The following is a 21,386-nucleotide window of genomic DNA, read 5'->3' as shown; positions in this document are numbered from 1 at the left end:
CATGTTGGCTACATAACTGCTCCTTTGACCTATTATAAGTTAAATACTAAGGGAAGTAAAGGAAAAGAAACTATTGACTTGTCAGACATGGTGAGCCTGTTAGATGCCGAGGATGAGTGTCATGTAGGGCAAGGCTTGCCGAGCCGAAGGCTCACGAGGATCCGACTAGAAATGAGGCGTCCTGGGTCGCAAAAAGCAACACACGTGTTAACATACGGTATCTGGACAGCATATGGCAGAGGAAACCTAAGGAGAGCAGGAGTGCGAAGGCTACGGGTAAGACGGGCGAGGCTGACAGGATAGTATAGTACCTATTCCTAACCTAGATGTAATTTACCTCCCATAGCCCAGCCTCAGAAGATGCTTTGAATTTAGGTTGAGCCCCAATTTGCAAATATCTCGCGAAGGTATGACCTGTGTTTTATTCGTGTCCTTGCTGAATGCAATGACTAGCCTAGATAATTTATATTATCGAATGGCGGTATAGTACCAGATAAGCTACCTTGGAATGTGGAAGTTTGCCACGAGGATTCTAAGTCTTGTTCAGGCAGGCTATCGATGGCAGTTTGGTCTTGCAATAAATTCTGCTGGTCTAAACCATCAAAATTGGCAGCTCCAAATTCGGTCGACGGAATACTATTTCTATTTCTATGTCAGCTTCTTAATAGAGAGTACCTAAGTGGCGGAAAACTCACTTCTGCTGCTCGCTAGAAAAGAGAAAATTAGAATAGAAAAAATCATTTTGATTAGGAGGTAAGGGCTGTTGTGCTGTGGTTTGACCCATAGAGCTCCCAGCTTGAGCTGTATCAGTACTATATGACTGTTGAGAAGTCTTTCCGATCGTCCTCGCCCAAAGCACACTATGGTCTAGTCCCAACTTCTGCCAGACCTTTGATCTCAACTTTTCGAGTCTCATCCAGGCCTGCTTAGCTCCGGCTGAAGCATACCTCTGATTGGGCCAAGAACTAACGTTTAGTGTTCCACTACTAATTCGGCCTTCCGGGCCCAAAAGAGAGAAGATATTTTCGAGGAGACTCCGAGACTTTGCGGCTTCTTCAGACACAGGGGCCTTCAGCAGGTCAATTAACAGAACAGCAACACATTGGAGAGGCTGGTAAGCGCCTGGGTAGAGCCATTGGAATGGGAGGTAGCTGTCCGTGGTACACATCTTAATAAAAATTGATAGGAAGGATTGAAATCGAGGGATCGCCCTGTACACTATCAGCTCCCGGGTTACAATTAGAAGAATATCTATGTCCGTTACTTACCTAGTGCGTAGTTCTATCCACAAAGTCGAATGCTGCATTATTGGGTGGTACAAAAGGCAGTAAGCCTTCTCGACCATTAGGCATAGCAAATCTTTTCCCCAAAGCGCCTGGGGGGATAATTCTTCGGTGTTATCACCACGAGGTGTTGATTGGAATGAATGGGACGAAGGACTTCCTAATTCTTCCAGAGGATGCAGCCTGAGCCGTTTGACGCGTGTTTTTGTTCGGATCTGCAACCACTCGATACTCTCTTCCATATTTTTGACACTGTCAAGGGTTACCGGCTTATGTGAGAACTGCCAGAGGAGGATGTTTCGCATGCAAGAAGTGGAGTCATAGCGCCCAGCAGTGACAATATAGTTCGGGTCAATAATCGGACTACCATCCATATCTTCCGTCAATTGCACCTTGCCGATATACTCATCTCGTAACTCTCCGATCATGCGCGTGTCGCTGAACATCTCGCTCGACGCAATCAGAGGCAGTCCAGATAGAATGCTCGTCATGACATCCAAATGCATCAGATGGCACCATACTCTTCTTCTCTCCTCGGTTTGTATCTCATCGAGACCAAAGTCCGTGCCGTCTTTGTGAATGCCCATGGCCTGGCACACTCGAAACGCGACGGCAACGAAAGAGCACGAGCTTAGAGATTCCTCTTCTCGAATCAACATTGAATTTAGGAGAACGAATGCCATCAATGAGTATAGAGATGGTCTATGCGGAAATCCAACCATAGCCAAGGCGACTGGGATCGTCGCAAACAACTTTTTCTGACCGTCAAGAGGCATGTAAATGTTTGGCGACCCTGTATGGGAAAGGGAACCTGTAAACAGTACTGCGAGGAGCATCGGCAGGAAACTCGGGTTTTCTGCCAAAACCCCTTGTGGAAAATCACTGATGGCCCAAGTCTTGTGCCAATCCCAAAACCGGCGATACAGTTTATCGAATGTGGGCAGATGCAGAAGCGGAATAAGAGGGTGCACTGTTTCCACGAAATTTTTATACATCTGGTCGCAAGTGTCCTGAGGTGGTAATTCTGACAGGATGTCCATGATGCCCTTGTTACTTGCTCTCATAACGGCCGGGCGAGAAGACCAGAAGGAAAAATTAGGTTCGGTTGTGCCAGTGTAATGCCGACATGAAGTGTGCGAGCCACAACTGCCCGTGTCTTGGTCGGCACAACAGGCATCTTCAAGTGGGAATAGCGGGAGATCGAAAAGAAGAGAGTCCAGCTCTAGGCCCTGAAACAATGTGAGTTTAGCTAGCAGTATCTGATGACAGCAACACAGGGATTATTCACCTCCATGTCCACTGATGCCCAAAAAGTATTTTCAACATACCGCGAGCGACCACCATTCTGCATTATCAAGTATCCCTGGTTGGATTGAGGATCTTCAACCAGAGACCTATGTCGCATTACCTTTACGGGAGATTCACTCTCCGCTGCATCTCTTGGAGGGTCTTTGCGCTTTAGGTCCGCCCCCTCGTAGATACATTCTAAATCGTTCCGGTTGCAATTGGCGCATTTTGGATGAGTCTAGGCATGATGTTGTGTCAGCAAAAAGTGTGGCAATAGATGATACGGGGAGCAAGGAATGTATATACGTGATCGCATTTGACTCTTCTCTCCCGGCAGCTTTTACAACTGTACGACGGCCTCGAACGACGAATACTCGAAAATTTAGGAGCACGGGATGCCGATGCCATCTCTTTGTGAAGACTAGAGTCGGTCAAAAGTGAACGATGTTGACAGTTGCAGCTCTGACTTGTTTGTACAGTACAAGTGGTACTAAAGTTTGCAATGGCGCGCGCCTATTGGTCTGTAACACGGACCAATAGGAGAAGCCATCTTCCGATCTATGACGACATCGCCTGTGGAAAGAAGCTTTTTGCGGACTTAACAAGCGCAAAATGCCGTGTGCGTTAGGTACTACTGTTAGTTTAACTGTCCAATTTATGGAGCTGTACCTAACTTTACTGTGTTAAGACTACTATTTCGAATCACAGTGCGATCTATCTAGAAACTCTTGTGGCTAACATGGGCAGGATATGCGCACTCCTTGAAAATATTTCCTACATGGTAAGAAATATCCTTACTAATTAGCTACAGGTACTGAGAAATTTCTCATTTGTATTCTGTCATAGTGTGCCATGTACCGTGATTTTACCCCATTTTCTCGTGCGAGAGATGGCGCTGCATCCGTAAAACTTGCGACACAGCAGAGGTATTACTCCGCCTTCCGCTTTTAGTTCTAGGCACAGGTTTATTTCCATACTCGGGAGTGAAACACACTAATATGACAGACCGCAACCTTGGTATGCAAGCCACCGACTGGTGATGTCAACGTCGAATGATTCCGGCCAAACTAAGATTACATCACTATCTGGCGCCTCTGGTGACTTCTACCTGCCGATGGCTTAGGAGCTTAGGAAATGGACGCTATAAGGCTTGGAAGCACCCCCGCACCATATCGTAGGACTCGTTATCCTTTCCTATGCAAAGAACAATATGGAGACAGTCAACCGCCCAGATGAATGGAAAATCGAGCAAGGCCTGGCTGGGGCCAAGCTGCCCTTCTTAGACCAGACAGGGAATGAAATAATTGCCATCCCCCCGCACCAATGGGAGGGAGCTACAAAAGATGAAGCTGCCATCAAAGCCGTTGGCGACCCTAACAAGCTGTTCCGCCGAGAGCTCGAAGGCTGGAAAGGGTACGTTCTCATATGCACCATCATATGCAGTAGTTTCTTGCAGCAGGACTGACATTCGAGCAGCTACGTGGAATGGGAGAAATATCCGGAGAAGAAGGCAAAGGCACACAAGATACTCAAGTCTCAGACCTTTCCCCCAAACGCAGAGTTCCAAATGGGGCCAATTCCAAACACAAACCCCGTGCTGCCCGGCACCCATTGGAAGATGTGGCACCATGCCATTGGAGGCGAACTTACCGACGTTCCTGAGGATTCCTGGAAAACGGTTCTCCGCGAAAAACACCCTGAGATGCTGCATCTGCTTCAATTTCCCTACAACGGCGAGCCTCCTAAACGACTTGTGACCTCGAAAGCTATCACCCCGAATCCGCTTCACTTTGTTCGAAATCACGGCGGAATACCGCTCATCGAGAAAGACAAGTGGAGTCTTACACTCGATGGGCTGGTTGCTAATCCCAAATCCTACACCTTGGATGATCTCATGGACGAATCCAAATTTCCGCGAATGGAGAAGCTTGTCACCATTCAGTGCTCCGGAACGCGCCGCATAGAGCAGATTAGCCTGTACCCGGGCCAGGGAGACGAGGTTCCGCAGGCTCCATGGGCCGAAGGTGCTATCGGTACGGCCAAGTATGTTGGTATCAGCTTGAAGAAGGTGATCAAGGATTGTGGCGGGCTCATCAAGGGCGGGAAACACCTTGAACTCTACGGCGCAGAGACCTATTTCAAGAGTGACGAAGTTATGAACTACCTCGTCAGTGTCCCTTGGTCTAAAGTCAAGGCAAACGAGGTCATCCTCGCTTGGGAGATGAATGGAGAGCCTCTGCCAAAGATCCATGGATACCCCTTAAGAGTTGTCGTCCTGGGTTACATTGGTGCTCGAAGCGTGAAGTGGCTTTATCGCATTAAAGCGATTAAGAACCCAACTATTGCCCCAGTCCAGAGCAAGGAGTATCTGTACTTCAACCAGCAGGTTGGTAAGCACAATCAACGACCGACCGACGGAATCCAGATTCAAGAGATGCCTGTTAGTTCGGCCATCATGTCTCCATGGACGAAGCAGGTTGTTATCCATAACGGCAAGATCCGCTGCAAGGGTTGGGCCTATTCTGGAGGAGGGAGATGGCCTGAGAGGGTGGAACTTTCAGCTGATGGGGGATTTAGCTGGTATGCTGTTCCTAACGAAAATCTCTCCGCGAAGCACAAGTGGACATGGCGCACTTGGGAGTTCGACCTTCCTTGCGATGTCGAAGGTTGGGTAGAGATTGTCTGCAGGTGCTGGGATAATTCTCTTAACACGCAGCCTTTGAATATTCGCGCCGCATGGAATTGGGGTCTTCACGTAACAAGCTCGGCGCACAGGATTAGTGTCTACAGCGTCAACGAGAGTCGGGCTCTAACGAAGCAGCGACTAGCCAAATTCGAGGAGACGGGTTCTCCTCTAGCCCCTCTCACTTGGCCAGAGGAGTTTCCGACCCAGAGTTTAGAGGACTACAAGAAGTATTGGAGGGAAAACGAACCTCGAGATGTAGATGACTGACTCGTATCCGAAAAAGCTAGTGGAGTTCGAAGTGTTCTCGCATGATTGGTTTATATAGTAATTCCATTTCATTCAATAAGATAAGCAAACATATCCATGAACGTAAGATAAGTGTTAAATCCACAGTTGACAAAATATACGGTACCACTGTGCATGCTTCTACCTAAGCTTCATCCCCCAATCAGAATCATAGGCCTGTTATCCATGTGCTCAAGCTGACCAATACCTGCGTGTCTAGCTTTCTTCCTGTGCACGGCCATTCCGATAACGTCCAAGAGACGTTGCTTGTTCTCTCGAAGGTAAGCCTGCCGTCCGCCTGGTCTAGCTCCAGCTGTGAGGCGCCCTTCTCTTCCATCCATTTCAAGCTGCTTGATACCTTCCCACGCCTCTTCATCAATGGGCTCTCCGTTATTCAGGTCATTCCTGAGAATGTCTCGCAAGCTTACTTCCGCATTTCCAAAAAGGCAGACCTTCAAATTTCCATCGGATGTGATACGTAGTCTATTACATGTTCCACAGAAATGGTCTGTCATGCTTGTGATAAATCCAATACGGCCTTCGAAGCCTGGAATTTTGAAGGTCTTACTGGTATCATTTGGATGATCCTGTACTCGCTCAACCTGAGGATATCGCTCTCGTATTGTGGCTAACATCTCCTGGTAGCCCAACATCTTTTGCTCAGACCATTTATTCCCGCTGAAAGGCATGTACTCGATAAATCTAACCTCTAAGTCCTTTTCACGCGTCATCTCCACGAAGGGAAGGAGCTGGAGATCGTTCATACCACGCATAATCACGACGTTGATCTTGAGTTTTAAGTTGTTCGCTCCACCAGAGCGCTTAAGAGCGAGGATGTGATCGATGGATTTCATCACTGCAGAGAACCCTTTTCGTCGGGTCATTTGCTCAAACTGGACCGGGTCGAGGGTATCGAGACTTAGGTTTATGCCGGTAACGCCCGCGTCAACCATACTATCTAGCTTTCGAGAAAGCGTTAACCCGTTGGTGGTCAAGCAAAGCTCTTTGAGCCCGCACGATCGTAAACGGCCGATTTCGTGAAGCATAGGAAGTATCTGGGGGTGCACCGTAGGCTCACCCCCAGTGAGTCGAATCTTTGTGACACCTTGCGACACAAAAACAGACGAAATGTAGGATATCTCAGGCGCTGTGAGAAGGTGAGGTTGGGGCGAGAGTGGGACGCCCTCTTCCGGCATGCAGTAGAGACAGCGAAGATTACATCTCTCTGTTATGGAGATGCGCAGATATGTATGCTGTCGATTGAAGCTGTCCGTGAGAAACGAGGAAAAGGGCTTCGCATCTCTCAGTTTCGCCGCACGCGGACTGGCAATTGACGCAGTGGCATGATGACGAGGTCGTGGTGATCTCAGCAGAGTTCCTTGTAACTGCCGAGTAAAGCCCAGTTCCGATCTCCTAAGAAGCTGTGCAGCTCCATTTGCTACGCGCCCATGGATTGTTTCGGCCATTCCATTAGCAGACAATGAATAAATATACTCTTTTTCAGGCAAAGAGCACACCGAATGTCACCTACGGCTGGCGACGGATAATTAAAGCAGACACTGGCCTGAACAGCAGTCAAGACATATTCCGTACTGCATGTACAACCCACGCCTGTGTAAGTGGTCGTGGATGCATACGAAGACGGAATACATTTTCTCCCACCCTCTACCAGCGGCCTTCACCCCTAATTTAGGTATAGTGCCATAATGCCATACACCTCGACAGCTATTCACTGCAAACTGCGGCAGCCGTCCGTGCCAACCGTCCACAACCATGGTTATTTGTCTCCACATAGTAAGCACGGGCTGAACGTTAGTCTCGCGGGATCTCTCGGGCCAGAAGTCTCACCCAAAACCGAAACCGTAATTTTGGATGGATACTAAATTGACTTATCACCAGCTAGTAGCCGCGCAGAGTATTAACCCTTCGCAATCCCATAGTTATGACGTTGAGCTGTATCTTACGTCAACGCGGGATGAAGAAGTGAGATGATGTAGTCAAGATTTGTTGTCATGTTGAGAAAAGCGATATACAACTGGTCAGCTTGCGCTAACTCAAAAACTTTCCCACGCCTCACTTTCTACTTCCTACAGGATGCATCATACCCTGTAGCCAATGATTAGACAGTTAGGTATCTTTCTACAGTTTCATCTTCAACTTCCCGCCCGAGACACTTAAATAGAGTTACATCTATTAGTTGTGGGGATTACCCCACTCGTGCAAGCTTGGCATGGCTTGTGGCCTGGATCCCTGTCGCCATTTACGACAATATGCACTACACCTGAAAGGGGGGATATTGCCGACTTAGGTCGGTCTGGATAGAGCGACCGGACGGTCTCTATGGTCTTCTCATGCATGCGTAACTGTATGAGCACTTAGTTGATCAGCTGCCAAATAGTGCCCGCGGCAACAGTCCCAGCCGTCGACATGGGTTGCATCGCATGGAACTGGGAAAAATTCCCAAACTATCCCCCTTCCTCCAGTGGGTTCCAAAGTATATCTTTCTCCCCATCCCATCCCCGCCCCTCACCACTGTCTCTCTTGCGATAAGAAAGTCTCACTTCTGCATCCGAGCGTTGAATTCAGCCATTTGCTAATATGGTGACCACCCAGCTCTTGCTCATTTCCCTTCTCTCTCTCGTTGTCCAAGCCCAGGAAACTGTTCTCGGCGCGTATATCGTCCATCGCCATGGCGACCGTACCCCTAAAGAGTTCCCTCCGGCTGGCCTCACTGATCTCGGATACGCGCAGATCTACGGCGCGGGTGCGTTCTACAGAGCCCGTTACCTTGAGGACTCCTCCAGAAACAAAATCTACGGCATCAGTCAGAATGTCGTCAAGCTCTCCCAGCTCACCGTCCAGGCTCCAGTAGACACAGTCCTCCAAAATTCTGCCCAAGGATGGCTCCAGGGTCTCTATCCTCCCGTGGGGACCTCCGTCGCCACGCAGATGCTCGCCAACGGCACCTCTGTCTCTGCCCCGATGAACGGCTACCAGTTGATTCCTGTGAACACCGTCTCCTCTGCGCGTAGCAGTAGCGCCAACCCTGAGGACACTACATGGCTCCAGGGCTCTTCTGGCTGCAATAATGCTATAACCAGTTCCAACAGCTACTTCATCTCAGATGACTACACCAGCACTCTCGCCTCCACAAAGGACTTCTACGCGTCCCTACTCCCAGTTGTGAAAACCACATTTAGCAGTTCTGACGTAACTTATAAAAACGCCTACGCGATCTACGATTATATTCACGTCTCCGAGATCCACAACTCGACCATCCCATCTGGGGATCTCTTGACTGATAACGTCCTCCACCAACTCCAGACTCGCGCAAATCAGCATGAGTTTAACCTCGCCTACAACAGCAGCGAACCCGTTCGTGCTATAGCTGGCTCTACGCTTGCGGCCGAGATTGTCCAACAGCTCAACGCCACCATCACTAGCAAGTCAGCGTCGAGCCTCGCTGTCCAGTTTGGTGCCTACAATTCATTCCTCTCCTTCTTCGGCCTCGCTCAGCTCCCCAGTGTGTCGGATGACTTCACCGGCATTGTTGACTATGCCTCCGCTATGGTATTCGAGCTCGTGACAAGCGCCACCGTTACAGAGTCGTCGTACCCATCCACAGACCAGATCTCGGTTAGATTCTTGTTCACCAACGGCTCGGCGGCGTACAATCCGTTGACTGAGTACCCGCTCTTCGGCCAATCGGCTACTTCTCTCCCGTGGAATACGTTCGTCAGCAGCATGAATAAGTTTGCGATCAGTGACAAAGCCTCTTGGTGCTCAGCTTGCGGTGATACTACGGGTGCATGTGCTGCCACCTCCACTTCGACTGACTCTTCCAACTCGTCCGCGGCTAGATCTAACAGTGGAGGAATTAGCAAGGCTACAGCGGGTGTCATTGGCGCGATGGTAACTCTAGCTGTTCTTCTAGGATTGGCTACGCTGGTTTTATTGTTTGGTGGTTTGCGAGTCGTCAGCAAGAAAAGACTCACCGGTGCACATACAGATCGTGAGGCTGTCTCCCCAGTTTCCAAGGGATAAACCGCGAGACTAGGGTAGGTGATGATATAGGGAGAAATTGTTATGTGTGAATGATGAACTTTGACATTACCTGGCTGGAGGGGGTAGATGCTTCAAAACTGTCAATTACCTAGGCACCTAACAGAATACTACTCGAGCAACTTGAATAACTCAACGCCGGTATGAAATGTACTTGCAGTAATCTGGCTATTACTTGTGGGGAGATTCCAGTATGATTGTAGTAAATAGAAAAAATCCTTGTACAGTTTAAAGGATTGCGTAGATATACAGCACACTATCAGAGTCAGTGTTCGGCGGATACGTATCCGGGTAGTATCCGTGAACCTCACGGGTAGGGTATATACCCGGCGACGATCTGACGGGTAGGGTAGGTAAGTATCCGGATACATGAGGCTGAATATCGTATATAAAAATAGGAATAGCGTATATAAAAAAAAATGAAGCTTTTGATAATAGTAAACCCCTTTCCGCAAGACCCCCCCCTTTTCCGTAAGCCCCTATTCAGGTGCTTCATCGTCAGCATCATCACCATCGCTATCAGCCTCCTGTATTTTACCCCAATTCCGTAAGCACAGTAAATATCTAATAGTAGGCGGTGACAACCTGTTCCGCTTCTTTGTGATAATATCACTTCCATTACTAAATACCCGCTCAGAAGCTGCAGAGGTCGCTGGAATTGCTAGATGATCTCGAGCAATACGGGCAATAACTAGATATTGGTATTGCTTTGCGCACCAATATTTGAGAATATCAGTATGCTCACCAGGCCGTGGTTCAAGCATCTAGCGCCTCCATTCTGGCTCTTGAAAAGCTAAGCCTTCTGACGCAAATAGATCTTCGTCGGAATCGGGTTCTTGATCTATTGTGGCAGTAGCACCTATTGCTTCTGCAAGAGCTGTTTCGTGAGTAATTCGCTCTGTATCAAGGTGATACTCTCGCTTTTAGTACGTTCTACAAACGTCTTCAAACTGCGCTCTTGCTCGTAATCTTCGTGTATCGTCTATAGCATTTAGATATATCTTCTTAAATACTGTATGATTCATTCGTGGGTCGCAAATTGTAGCAACAGCTGAGTGCTTACACTGCTGATTCGTTGTAAGAGTATAATACTCATTAAGCTTTTGAAGCGCAGCTCCACAAGCTACCCCGATTGCAGAGCTTCTACTAAGCTCTTCTTATAGCGATGTGATCTTATTTATCATCTTTAAGTAAAGAGGAATAGTAAAGTTAAGCGTTGGATATGAATCGCTTTGTAGCCGTCTTGACGGCTTTAAGAATACTAAGAATAATCGTTTAAGAGCTTTAATAATAGCCCAATCGTTACTTGTTAACGCAATATCCTTCATACTAATATCAAGCTTCTGCGTAGAGCATACCGCAGTAATTGGTATTCGAAGCTTTATAGCTGTTTCAAGCATATAGTACGTTGAATTCCAGCGTATAGGCATATCAAGTGATAACCGGCGTGGCTTCTAGCCTGCAGCTTTTATCTGCTTCTGTAAAGCATCCTTCCATGCTCTTCGGTTTCGAAAGACATAAATATGCCTTCGGAGCTTCTCAAGCGTAGCTGATACTTTAGTAGAAGCGTTATTAATACGCTGCGGAATCTAGGCAAGCCCTTGCTCACACCAGTACGCTTCTGTTTCTGTATCCGGGCTGGCTTTCAAGCTCTTTAGAGCAGCTTGAACTGCAAGATTGATAATATGAGCAATACACCGAACGTCCCCTTCCTTTACAGTAAACGTCCATGGCTGTTGAATAGTCGTCTGCTGCTTACTAGCTATTTTCTCATATTCCGAAAGCATCACAGTATTCGCCGAGGCATTATCCCGCGTACAAGTAAAGATAGCACCTGTAATTTCAAAGCTATCTGTTACTGTAGCTAACTCTTGAGCAAGATATTCACCGCTATGAATTGGCTCTTAAAGGTGGATTACATCAAGTAATACGCACTGGTGCTGCCACTTCTCATTAATCCAATGACCTGTGACAGCAGCGTACTCAGTATAGTTCCGCGCAGTCCATGCATCTGTTGTAATAGATATCCGGCCGCCACAGGTAATATGAGACTGGAGTTCTAATTGTAGCAATCCTCGGTGATATGAGAATTGCCGCTGTAGCTCTCGGTGTAGCGTTCGTGACGATATCGACAGAGTACTTAGGCTTAAGAAGTGTACTAATTGATGGAACGAATAGCTCTCAATAAGTCGTAAGGAGAGGTTATTCGATACAACAAATGAGAGTAATAACTCTCGGTATTTTGCTCTACGATTTGATGCTTGAGCTTGAGCAGGCTGGACTTGCGGGTTCCGCAGCCGTGGCTCAAAAAACGACGATGCACTACTTGATGGGCTTGACGGCGTAATTGTAGGACCTTTCATTGTATATGCTACTGTTGGATGCTTTAGGGTATAGTGCTTCCAAAGATTACCAGTTGATGTCTGACTTAGTGGCTGCGGAGTAGGTGAATATCCGCAGTCTGGTTGCAAGCAAGTTACTTTAACTGTAGGTGGGTGGCTATCAAGTATCAATCGCGAATACAATAGCTTTGTAAATAGTATTGACGACGTCGGTGGCAGCATTTGTCCTAGAGGCTGAAGTCGGAGCGGTGTAGGATTAAAATCCTGTTAAATATGAATAGGGGGCGGCAGCGTCAGCAGACTTGGCTCATTATGAGTATCATAGCTATCATAGCCCTCAAGCTCTGTCGGTATATCTGATAACGACGAGTCGCTCATTCTGAGGATAATTATCACTTTATACAGCATTACTACAGGTCTCACGACGTTGGAAAAAAGAGGTCTTGGCTATTCTTGGCTATTCTTGGCATGTATCCGGATACTACTCGAGAGTATCCGGATACGCCGGATACTCCTAAAATATCGCCGGGTAGGTAATTACTCGAGGATATACCCGGATACCACGGGTATTTTGGTATCCGTGCCGAACACTGATCAGAGTATAGTTAACTCGAGATTTAAGGTTTACATTATTAAGAATATTTGTGTTATTAATGCTTCTATTGTTTTCACTAACTGGGGGTGTGATGAGAGACGCAACACTTAGAATGGGTAAAAGGTAAGCAGCGTTTTCTTGTCTGAGGTCGTTTTGCAATAAAAAAAGGCTCTAATCTCTCTTTATGATACATATACCGGAGCGTCTAGATCATCATCTTCTAGAGAGTGACCTAGGAACTTTCCAGCTGTAAAATGCACTATCTGCAGTGGAATCCGAAGTTTTATCGGCTTATGAAAGACATTAATGCCAGACCAATGTCCAAACGTTATCTGTACATCAAACGCATATCTTCTCGCTACTAAGCTGGTGAAGAATGAAGGAAGGCGAGAAAAACTCGTAGGGAGGATGGTAGTCACCGAGACTGTTGTTTCCCATTCGAAAATCCCAGCTGTATCAAGTTAGCTAGGTATAAAATTTCGAGCCGCACGTGTGGCCCTTGAAAAAATTGGTAAGAGAAAATGTAGACTTACGTGCTATCTCACGTCCTTTCATCCATCTCTCGAGGCGCAATTTTTTCCTATTTGTTGCGTACTTTGTCTTCTTCAACACAACCGACGGAGATCGCAGTGCCTCTGCCATTGACATAACTGCCTTTTGCTCTTCCGCTGAAAAATATGTCACTGCTTCTAGATTTATCTGAACCTCGCAGTCAGTCAGGTGAGACTCTACGAAGGCTCTTTCACTACTTCCGTCCGATAATCCCTCGGTTTTGAGGTGGAGCAGCACCTCGGTACTCTCGCAGCCTTCTTCGCGGTTGGAAAATGTTAAAGGCCGAGGCTCCATAGACGATACGACGACCATCAAACTTTTTCTTAATCCCCAGGACGGCCTCAAGGAAGTTGCACCAACAAGTCGATATTCCTTCCCGAAATCTTCGGGCTCTAGCGGGGGCGGTTTATCTTCGATTGGCATTAATATAATTTCTCGACTCGCGTCGCTTTTTAGTCGTCCACCTGCGAAGACGCAAGCCGCGATTTTGTATGTAACATCACAGGTACCTGCGATTGAGCCGCTGTTGTGGATTTCTGCAGTGGCAGCAGATATAAAATTAGATTTGACGACACGCATCGAAGGTGGTAACCTCTTTGGTGTGTTGTTTCCATGTGACGATGGCAATGTCGTAAAGTCAGGAATATCGAAGAAAAACTCGGTCTGATATGTCACCGTATGAGGATCTTCAGCATCAATTTGTTCGAATTCATTTGCCACTTTGACGGATGACATGAGAATCAGCTTTTGTTTTTCTAGTCAGTGCTTCTGTCTTAGTCAATCAGAATAAATACTACTCACAGGCTTCTTGATTTTGCAGTAAGAACCGCTTGATAGTCTAATAATACTCTGCACTTCTCCTAAAAATTTATTATTAGCCTTTCAGGGCCAATATACGCAATTTCATGCCCAATACCTTGAAGGGTGAGCTGTACAACATCGAAGACCTCCTCCTGCCTTTTGTCGTGAGAGATAACCAGAGTTCCTCTTAGTGGACGTCCTGTAAAGACAGTCGGAGCAGGCAAAGAGGCACCTGAGGATGTGGTAATCTTAGACCATCGCGGCTGAACGTCAAAGAAAATATCCGAATGGATCCCATTTTCGCTTCTATGAGACATGATTTACTATTTTCCTCACAAATAATCAGAAAAAAAGATTTACAAAAATGATACGCTCGGAATGGATATATACAGATATTAGACAAGCCGAGAAAATTCGGTGCTTGCCTCAGCTTGCCTCATCTCGCCTCATAGCCCCATTTTGAAATGTTTTCGTTGTCAGAGTCTAGTTAATCTAGAATTCACGCTGCCACCGAGATGTGAAATCACGTAGTATTAGTCGCGCGATGTGATAAGCGATACATCTCGTACGAGGTCCACACCTTTCGCCCGAGACGATCCCTATTGGAGTAAGCGGTCTCGCAGCCACGAATATTCCGGTTCTATCCTGCGAGACTTGCACATCGAAAATTAACTGTCATTGATATTAGTATACTGTCCCACAAACTTCGAGTAGATGAGCGCCGTTCGCCTTTCATAAAATCTTTGAGAGGCTACGTCATGAAGTAAACCATATGCTGCGCATTTGACCGATTCGCTAGCAATCATCGCAGATGTGGTCCAACCACTCTCGGACGAGATAATGCGGTACGGAGGCCCGAAGTCCAGGCTATACCACAGCACTAAAAATGGGTATCCACACCCATGTCCGCGCATAACCCTTTATTTGTCCGACACGACAGTGTCTTCTGGTGCCTTCACAACATATTGCCACTCGCCTGGCATGGAAAGCTTTGGCATATAGCACTTGCTGTCCCTGAAATATTATTATTCGTTGTCAATCTACCTCGACGAGCCAAAATGGACAAAACCTTCAACCCCACGAAAGAAACTGTCGCCATGCTCATCCACACTAGTACAGCAACGGGTCGTTAATCTTGGGCCGACTTACTTCCCAAATCATTTCTCGCCGGTGCATTTTTTCCCTTGGGACTCTTTTCGGCATTTTAGTTGACGGCGGGGCGACCTCTCTACGCGTGAATAACCCTTCAATCGCAACTCTGGTATCGAGCTTTACCTTTCCTACGGGCTTCGTCATTATCACAATTTTGAAGAGGAAGCTATCCACCGCCAACTTGTTCGTAGTAGTGTTGACCACGTGCCTACGCAAGGCCAGTTTGCGTGAACTTGCGCGAAATTTAGTCTCGTCTTATATCATGAATATGGCTGACGCTCTATTCGTTGCGGGCTTTCTTTGTTGGTAGTTTGATACTTTATCTACAGATGAACTCGAGAGCTTTGCAGTCGAACAAGCTGAGTCACGGGTCAACGTGCAGTGGCCAGTAAACTTTCTACGAGGGGTAGGCTACAACTAGTTGGTGGGTCTGGCAATATTCCTCTCGATATCTGCACGAGACCAGGCCTCCAAAATTTATACCATCTGGATTCCATATGGAGTAAGTGTGGAAATGGACCAAATGGAAGTAGAGAAACGCGATCGCTGTATATGGTAATTATAGACCTATGCATCCTTGATAACTATAGTCGTCTACGTATTTCCGTTCTTGCAGCAAATCATCATCCATAAATTTGCTATCATATCCTTAATACTCATAGGAAGCCCTTGGTCAAGCAAGGACTACCACCACTTCGCATAGTGTTTTTGCGAGTTCGTATTCTAATGACAAACCTAATCCTCGAGTTGAGTATAAAAATTAAAATCTAAGAACGGGTGCTAGTACTTAGAGTATACCAGTATATAATATGTGACGAAGCATGATAAATTGGAGCTATATAGACTATTCATTGCAATTTGAGCGAGTGCTACCGTTTGTCCCCATAACAGTTTTCTCTTCGCTTATCCTCTACGAGGGGATAAGCCCCTCATTTATACGTATTTTACCTGATAACTTCTGGCGCTTTCTTGGCTCTGTGCAGAAGCGCTAATTTTCCCAGCACTGTTAAGTTCTGCCTGGAGCTTTCTACCAATATCAGGGTGAACCTTAGAGAACATTGCTGTATTCAATGGTCAGCACAGAGCGACATGGCAACGAACTGGAAAGTGGACGGGTGGGAAAAACGTACCAATGGTGCCCTCTTGCAACTTCTTTGGAATATCCTGTATAGCACCCGCCACGTTCTTAACAAAACCCTCCTGCTCTCCAGGCTGCGTGCCAAAGATATTCCATAATTCAGTGGCCTGTGCAAAATCTGCATCTGAGACTGGTATTTCATGGATTCCTACCTTTCCACCAGCCCACTCATCGTGTTCGATGCTCTTTTGGCCTGGATTGGCGACGGTAAAGTCACTACGAACGTAGTTGGGTTCGCCACCATAGTTGCCGTTGAAGGATGCGGCGCCGTCACGCTCGTATGGCGTGTATACACGTGAGAGGGCTCGGTTGCTAGCCAGTTGTTGGTAGTTTACGCCGAGACGGTAACGTTGAGCGTCGGGGTAGGCAAACATGCGTGCTTGAAGCACTACCCGGATTGTTAGAGTTGATATTTGACCTCAAGGGATAATACTCACTAGGATCGGGAGTGACGGCGATTCCAGGAACCATATTAGACGGCGAGAAGGCAGCCTGTTCGACGTCTTCGAAGTAATTGTGTGGCTGAGATATCCAGTCAATCTAATTGGCCGCAAACATACAGACGATAGCCAACTCACATTTTTGTTCAGGGTCATATTTCCGACAGGGAGTAGTGGGAAATCCTTGTGAGGCCAGGTCTTTGTGATATCAAAGATATTCACAGGGTACGTCTCCGCAACCTTAGGCTCCATGACCTGTACATAAAGGGTCCAAACTGGATAGTAGCCATTTTCAATAGCATTGAACAGATCTGCAGTGTGATAATCGGCATTTTCACCCGCATTCTTGGCAGCGTCCTCAGGGCTCATATTCTGAACGCCTCCAATAGGCTTGAAATGGAACTTGCAGTATTTGAAGCTCCCATCTACCGCAACGAGCTTATAGGTGTGAACACCAAAGCCATTGATGTTTCGGAGCGACGCGGGGATTCCCCGTGAGCCGAAGAGATGCATGAGAGCGTGCACGCCCTCTTGATTGTTGACATGGAAACTGCAATGTTAGCTTGTGTGGTCATGTCAAGATGCGAATATCTTACTCCCAAAACTAAAAATGCGTACGGGTCAGCGCGTATTCTAATTATATCGATCTAGTTGGTGAGGAATTTTACCATTGTCTCATCCGCGGTATTGCTTCTTGGATTCTTCTTATGACTCCGGTTGAGGGAGGGGAACTTGACAGGATCTCTGACAAAAAAAACCGGCTGTAGTAGGTGTCACCATTAGCAACTTGAGACCTAATCGCAATTTGTTTTATTTCACGTACGATGTCATTGCCGACGATATCGTGATTCCCTTCCTCAGTAAAGAACTTTACTGAAAACCCCCGAACATCTCTGACTGTCTCGGCCGAACCTGTAGCGCCGCCGACTGTACTGATGCGTTGAAGGACCTTAGTCTTCTTGCCAATGCCATTAAGAAATTTGGCGGTTGTCAAATGAGAGATGTCATGGGTAACTTCAAACTCGCCCCAGGCAGCTGCAGCTCGGGCGTGGACCACACTATCCGATACACGTTATTCTTAGGCTCAAGGACCGGTGGTTTTTTGTTTGCTTACCGTTCTGGAATGCGTTCGCGGTTGAAGTGCGCCAAAGTTTCTATGAGGAGAGTATCCTGGAGCAGCGCTAAGCTGCCACCTCCAAATCGGGCTGGCAGAACAGTGCTGTTTGACGGGTCGGCAATCGGCTGGCCTATGGTTCTTGCTGTAAGTATGCGAGTATTAGAGACCAGATCTATTAAACAAACTCACCTTCGGCCAGCGTAAATACGGGGGGGTTCTGAGAATGAGCCATGGCTAAAAAGTTGTAACAGGGTTTGGGAGGACGAGCGACGAGATAGTTGTTAGAGGAGAGAAGAATAAATTGGGAGAAGTAGGATGAGGGTTGCTGCTATCAGCCAGGTATTTATACAATGTCTCATGTTAGTTCCTACTGTGAGCAGCCAGTCATTGTCCAAAGTCTGGAACGCATCCAAGCAAATGCGTAAATGGAGAATACGTAGGAACATGAGTGATAGTTACTCAGCATAGTTAGTTACTAGTATGAAATATGATGACAGTGGGTGTAAACTTGATGATAGCTAGTTTCAAAAGTGGATGTTCGCCCCTGCCACTACTACTAGCACATCCGATCCAGCGACACTAGCCGCGTTAGTTAAATCTTACCAAAAGTGCTTGACCTTCGTAGCGCCACCATCGAGCAACGCGGATGTAAAAGCTATCTCTCGCGCGAGACCCACTTTCTCGTGCGGGAGGAGCTCGGCTCTGGCGTCTGGGGTCCATAATACCCGTAAACAAGTCGTCATTAGCCCTATTAATCTTGTTATACTGCAACGGCCATATTAAAACGGCATAGTCAGACAAGATAGTCAGCGCCTTGGAATATACCGCTTTTCCGAAGCGCTGACTAGCGCGTCTTATTGTTGTGCCGTTCCCGTGGCGGGCCTAGATCTTGTGGTGATTCGGGGCATACATACAAATCAACCAAGGCTTTGCCACTTTGTATGCCTCCGGAATCTCCTTCCGGACATGCTATGAATTACCAAGTACGAATATGGATGGATTAAGTGTACGCGTGAATATGTGCCCAAGCTCTCTCTCCGTCAGTTGCTTGTAGCGTCAGTTGCTTGTAGAGCGCTGAATATATATATCCCATCACCGACCCCTCTTCAGCAGTTTTATCACCACAATACATCAGGCACCTAGATCTACCGCTGATATATCAAGTTTGTTCTAAGATACTACTGTTCTCATACCAGTTTCGTTAGGTCGACCCATAACATTACCATCATGGGCGAAAGAATTGCAGACAACCAGGGCTTTGATTTCATCGTCGTTGGCGGTAAGCTTACTACCCCAATTGTTCCTCCATCCTGTACTCTCTAACATCAAGAAGGTGGAACGGCAGGAAACGCCGTTGCTGGTCGCCTGGCAGAGAACCCAAAGGTGCAAGTGTTGGTCATAGAAGCTGGTGTTAGGTGAGTAGGCTTCGGAGGAGCAATCCCTCTCTAATTATGCTGACAATGTTCGGCATGTAGCAATCCAGAGGAGATCGATGATATTACCACCCCCGCAAAGGCCTTTGATCTCAGAGGCAGCAAATATGATTGGGCTTACAAGACAACCATGATCAAGCGCGATGATTACGAACGTGTTGAGAAACCAAATACCCGCGGCAAGGTATTAGGAGGAAGCAGCTGTGCTAACTACTTTACCTGGATTCCCGGCAGCAAGGCAACGTTTGATGACTGGGAAGAGTATGGTGGCGCGGACTGGACGTGGGATAACTGCGTCGCATATCTCAGAAAAGTGAGGTCTTTCAACAATATGTCCTAAGATTTCCATCTAATCAGCATTATCTAGTGCGCGACTTACCATGACGATGAGAAGCTCTACCCGAGCGATCTGTCGAAAGTTGGGACTGGCGGACCCCTTCAAATCTCTCATGCCCACCTACTGCCTGAGATGCAACCATTCCGTGACGCCCTTACCAAAGGTTGGACCAGCAAGGGACATGCCCTCACCGAGGACATCTATTCCGGTACCATGGCTGGCCTGACCCACTGCATGGATACCATCTACAACGGCACCCGTCAAGGAAGCTTTCTTTTCCTGAAGGGCAAGCCAAATGTCACTGTCCTCGCGTCGGTCCAATCCAAAAAGCTCATCATCGACCCCACCACTAAGGTCTGCACTGGCGTCGTCGTGATCAACCCCGAGACAGGAGACGAGATCACTCTGAATGCTAAGTACGAAGTCATCGTCTCCCAAGGCGTCTTCGAGAGCCCCAAGCTCCTGATGCTCTCTGGTATCGGCCCTGCTGCTGAGCTCAAGAAGCACAACATCCATGTCATGGTGGACAGCCCTCATGTAGGACAGAATCTGCTCGATCATCCCATCGTGCCCTTCGTTCTGCGTTTGAAGGATGGCTATGGCCTTGACGACCACCTCCTCCGCGCTGGCCAGGCCCGTGATGGGTCCGTGGAGGCCTACCGACGCAACAAGACGGGCCCACTAAGCAGCGCCCTACTTGAGATGGTCGGTTTCCCACGCATTGATGAGCGACTGAACAAGTACCCCGCATATAGGGATGCCAAGAAGGCCAACGGAGGCCTTGATCCATTCGGTCCTGGTGGCCAGCCGCACTTCGAATTGGATTTTGTTCCCATGTTCTCCTCGGCGTTCCAGTGGCATTACCCTACACCTCCTAGTGGCAGCAGCCTAACGGTAATTGTGGACCTGCTCCGCCCCCTATCCACGGGAGAAGTCAAGTTGAACTCGGCGGATGCGCTCGAACAGCCCTTCATCAACCTCAATTTCTTCGGTAACGACCTAGATATCCTAGCCATGCGCGAGGGTGTCCGCTGGACATATGATGTGCTTACAAAGGGTGACGGCATTAAGGATATCGTGGTCGGAGACTATCCCTGGGAGATGCCCATCCAATCCGACGAAGCCATGAACAGGGTCGTATTGGAAAGATCACAGACTGGATTCCGTAAGTCCTAATCCGACCCCTTTTTATAGATGCTAGATCTGACAAAGGATACCATTCAGACCCCTGTGGCACCACCCGGCTGTCCAAGAACATCCAACAGGGTGTGGTAGATCCCCAGCTCCGTGTTCACGGCATCAGGAATCTCCGTGTCGTTGACGCTTCCGTCATCCCAATCATCCCCGACTGCCGTCCTCAGAACTCGGTGTATATGATTGCTGAGAAGGTGAGTTCAACAGACCAAAACGTCAACTATTGTCAGATTGACTAATTCTGCATCTAGGCCGCCGACATGATCAAGGCCCAGTACACAAACCTCTACTGATGACTAGACGAGTTACATGTGGAGTGACAAGACTTGCTATTTTGTATTCTGAATAATTCTCATTTATGTTCCAGTACAGTCGCAAATATTAGATAGATGGGTAGAATTGGGGGCTTTCTACATTCAATTGTACCAACCTACGAGTGACATATTCAATTTTCCACATGCAGGTCTCATTTTAGCTCAGTGTCTCTACTAAATACCAGAATCATTTAGTGCAGGGATGGAGATGGGGAATGCTAAATATTACTCAAGCATGGGAGATCGTTAAAGTAGTGTGGCGATGGGGTGACGAGAGCGAGGAGGTGGATTAGAGAACCATTTGTAGAGAAAAGGGGGTCAATCTCGTCTTTGGATGATTAGTAATAAATAATTTTACCATCGTAGAG

At 47.4% G+C, this 21,386-nt stretch overlaps 7 protein-coding genes across 7 annotated transcripts; 3 read left to right on the top strand and 4 right to left on the bottom strand.

Moving 5' to 3' along the window:
* On the bottom strand, nt 1-3,023 carry VE01_05371 (uncharacterized protein). The gene is made up of 5 exons (XM_059463696.1): nt 2,877-3,023; nt 2,572-2,808; nt 1,269-2,512; nt 696-1,211; nt 1-642 (listed from the first exon to the last, which is right to left on the bottom strand). The coding sequence occupies exons 1-5, from the start codon at nt 2,976-2,978 to the stop codon at nt 450-452; spliced, it is 2,292 nt and encodes a 763-aa protein (XP_059319693.1). The 5' UTR covers nt 2,979-3,023; the 3' UTR covers nt 1-449.
* Nucleotides 3,024-3,430: 407 nt separating this feature from the next.
* On the top strand, nt 3,431-5,566 carry VE01_05370 (uncharacterized protein). Its single transcript, XM_018274834.2, has 3 exons — nt 3,431-3,496; nt 3,576-3,983; nt 4,047-5,566. The coding sequence occupies exons 2-3, from the start codon at nt 3,781-3,783 to the stop codon at nt 5,521-5,523; spliced, it is 1,680 nt and encodes a 559-aa protein (XP_018130240.1). The 5' UTR covers nt 3,431-3,496; nt 3,576-3,780; the 3' UTR covers nt 5,524-5,566.
* A 7-nt stretch (nt 5,567-5,573) lies between these two features.
* VE01_05369 (uncharacterized protein) lies at nt 5,574-7,217 on the bottom strand. The gene has a single exon (XM_018274833.2). The coding sequence runs from the start codon at nt 7,005-7,007 to the stop codon at nt 5,694-5,696; it is 1,314 nt and encodes a 437-aa protein (XP_018130322.2). The 5' UTR covers nt 7,008-7,217; the 3' UTR covers nt 5,574-5,693.
* A 512-nt stretch (nt 7,218-7,729) lies between these two features.
* Nucleotides 7,730-9,745, top strand: VE01_05368 (uncharacterized protein). Its single transcript, XM_018274832.2, has 2 exons — nt 7,730-8,035; nt 8,155-9,745. Exon 2 carries the CDS (start codon nt 8,491-8,493, stop codon nt 9,583-9,585), a length of 1,095 nt encoding a protein of 364 aa, XP_018130323.2. The 5' UTR covers nt 7,730-8,035; nt 8,155-8,490; the 3' UTR covers nt 9,586-9,745.
* A 2,931-nt stretch (nt 9,746-12,676) lies between these two features.
* On the bottom strand, nt 12,677-14,790 carry VE01_05367 (uncharacterized protein). Its single transcript, XM_018274831.2, has 4 exons — nt 14,009-14,790; nt 13,894-13,952; nt 13,074-13,836; nt 12,677-12,991 (listed from the first exon to the last, which is right to left on the bottom strand). The coding sequence occupies exons 1-4, from the start codon at nt 14,208-14,210 to the stop codon at nt 12,723-12,725; spliced, it is 1,293 nt and encodes a 430-aa protein (XP_018130324.1). The 5' UTR covers nt 14,211-14,790; the 3' UTR covers nt 12,677-12,722.
* A 1,066-nt stretch (nt 14,791-15,856) lies between these two features.
* On the bottom strand, nt 15,857-18,276 carry VE01_05366 (uncharacterized protein). The gene is made up of 9 exons (XM_018274830.2): nt 17,930-18,276; nt 17,738-17,870; nt 17,447-17,681; nt 17,292-17,384; nt 17,220-17,227; nt 16,762-17,173; nt 16,621-16,705; nt 16,176-16,571; nt 15,857-16,106 (listed from the first exon to the last, which is right to left on the bottom strand). Exons 1-9 carry the CDS (start codon nt 17,970-17,972, stop codon nt 15,979-15,981), a joined length of 1,533 nt encoding a protein of 510 aa, XP_018130325.1. The 5' UTR covers nt 17,973-18,276; the 3' UTR covers nt 15,857-15,978.
* A 116-nt stretch (nt 18,277-18,392) lies between these two features.
* VE01_05365 (uncharacterized protein) lies at nt 18,393-21,335 on the top strand. The gene is made up of 6 exons (XM_018274829.2): nt 18,393-19,019; nt 19,074-19,155; nt 19,216-19,486; nt 19,541-20,675; nt 20,735-20,898; nt 20,956-21,335. The coding sequence occupies exons 1-6, from the start codon at nt 18,968-18,970 to the stop codon at nt 20,995-20,997; spliced, it is 1,746 nt and encodes a 581-aa protein (XP_018130326.1). The 5' UTR covers nt 18,393-18,967; the 3' UTR covers nt 20,998-21,335.
* Nucleotides 21,336-21,386: the final 51 nt, after the last annotated feature.

The sequence above is a fragment of the Pseudogymnoascus verrucosus genome (genome assembly GCF_001662655.1).
Source record: "Pseudogymnoascus verrucosus strain UAMH 10579 unplaced genomic scaffold scaffold_22, whole genome shotgun sequence".
Taxonomy (NCBI): Eukaryota; Fungi; Ascomycota; class Leotiomycetes; order Thelebolales; family Thelebolaceae; genus Pseudogymnoascus; species Pseudogymnoascus verrucosus.
This window is presented reverse-complemented; position numbering and strand designations above follow the sequence as displayed.

Bases quoted from the DNA above. Each gene is read 5' to 3' on its own strand.
- VE01_05370 (XM_018274834.2), top strand. From the start codon at position 3,781: ATGGAGACAGTCAACCGCCCAGATGAATGGAAAATCGAGCAAGGCCTG. The intron at 3,984-4,046 runs GTACGTTCTCAT...ACATTCGAGCAG, and splicing joins GAGCTCGAAGGCTGGAAAGG to CTACGTGGAATGGGAGAAAT.
- VE01_05367 (XM_018274831.2), bottom strand. From the start codon at position 14,210: ATGTCTCATAGAAGCGAAAATGGGATCCATTCGGATATTTTCTTTGAC. The intron at 13,837-13,893 runs GTGAGTAGTATT...GAAAAACAAAAG, and splicing joins ACTGCAAAATCAAGAAGCCT to CTGATTCTCATGTCATCCGT. The intron at 12,992-13,073 runs GTAAGTCTACAT...AACTTGATACAG, and splicing joins GAAAGGACGTGAGATAGCAC to CTGGGATTTTCGAATGGGAA.
- VE01_05365 (XM_018274829.2), top strand. From the start codon at position 18,968: ATGGGCGAAAGAATTGCAGACAACCAGGGCTTTGATTTCATCGTCGTT. The intron at 19,020-19,073 runs GTAAGCTTACTA...AACATCAAGAAG, and splicing joins TGATTTCATCGTCGTTGGCG to GTGGAACGGCAGGAAACGCC. The intron at 20,899-20,955 runs GTGAGTTCAACA...TTCTGCATCTAG, and splicing joins TGTATATGATTGCTGAGAAG to GCCGCCGACATGATCAAGGC.
- VE01_05371 (XM_059463696.1), bottom strand. From the start codon at position 2,978: ATGGCATCGGCATCCCGTGCTCCTAAATTTTCGAGTATTCGTCGTTCG. The intron at 2,513-2,571 runs GTGAATAATCCC...ACATTGTTTCAG, and splicing joins GGGCATCAGTGGACATGGAG to GGCCTAGAGCTGGACTCTCT. The intron at 643-695 runs GTGAGTTTTCCG...ACATAGAAATAG, and splicing joins TTTTCTAGCGAGCAGCAGAA to AAATAGTATTCCGTCGACCG.
- VE01_05366 (XM_018274830.2), bottom strand. From the start codon at position 17,972: ATGGCTCATTCTCAGAACCCCCCCGTATTTACGCTGGCCGAAG. The intron at 17,871-17,929 runs GTGAGTTTGTTT...CAAGAACCATAG, and splicing joins CGTATTTACGCTGGCCGAAG to GCCAGCCGATTGCCGACCCG. The intron at 16,572-16,620 runs GTGAGTATTATC...CAATCCGGGTAG, and splicing joins CGCCGTCACTCCCGATCCTA to TGCTTCAAGCACGCATGTTT.
- VE01_05368 (XM_018274832.2), top strand. From the start codon at position 8,491: ATGCTCGCCAACGGCACCTCTGTCTCTGCCCCGATGAACGGCTACCAG.
- VE01_05369 (XM_018274833.2), bottom strand. From the start codon at position 7,007: ATGGCCGAAACAATCCATGGGCGCGTAGCAAATGGAGCTGCACAGCTT.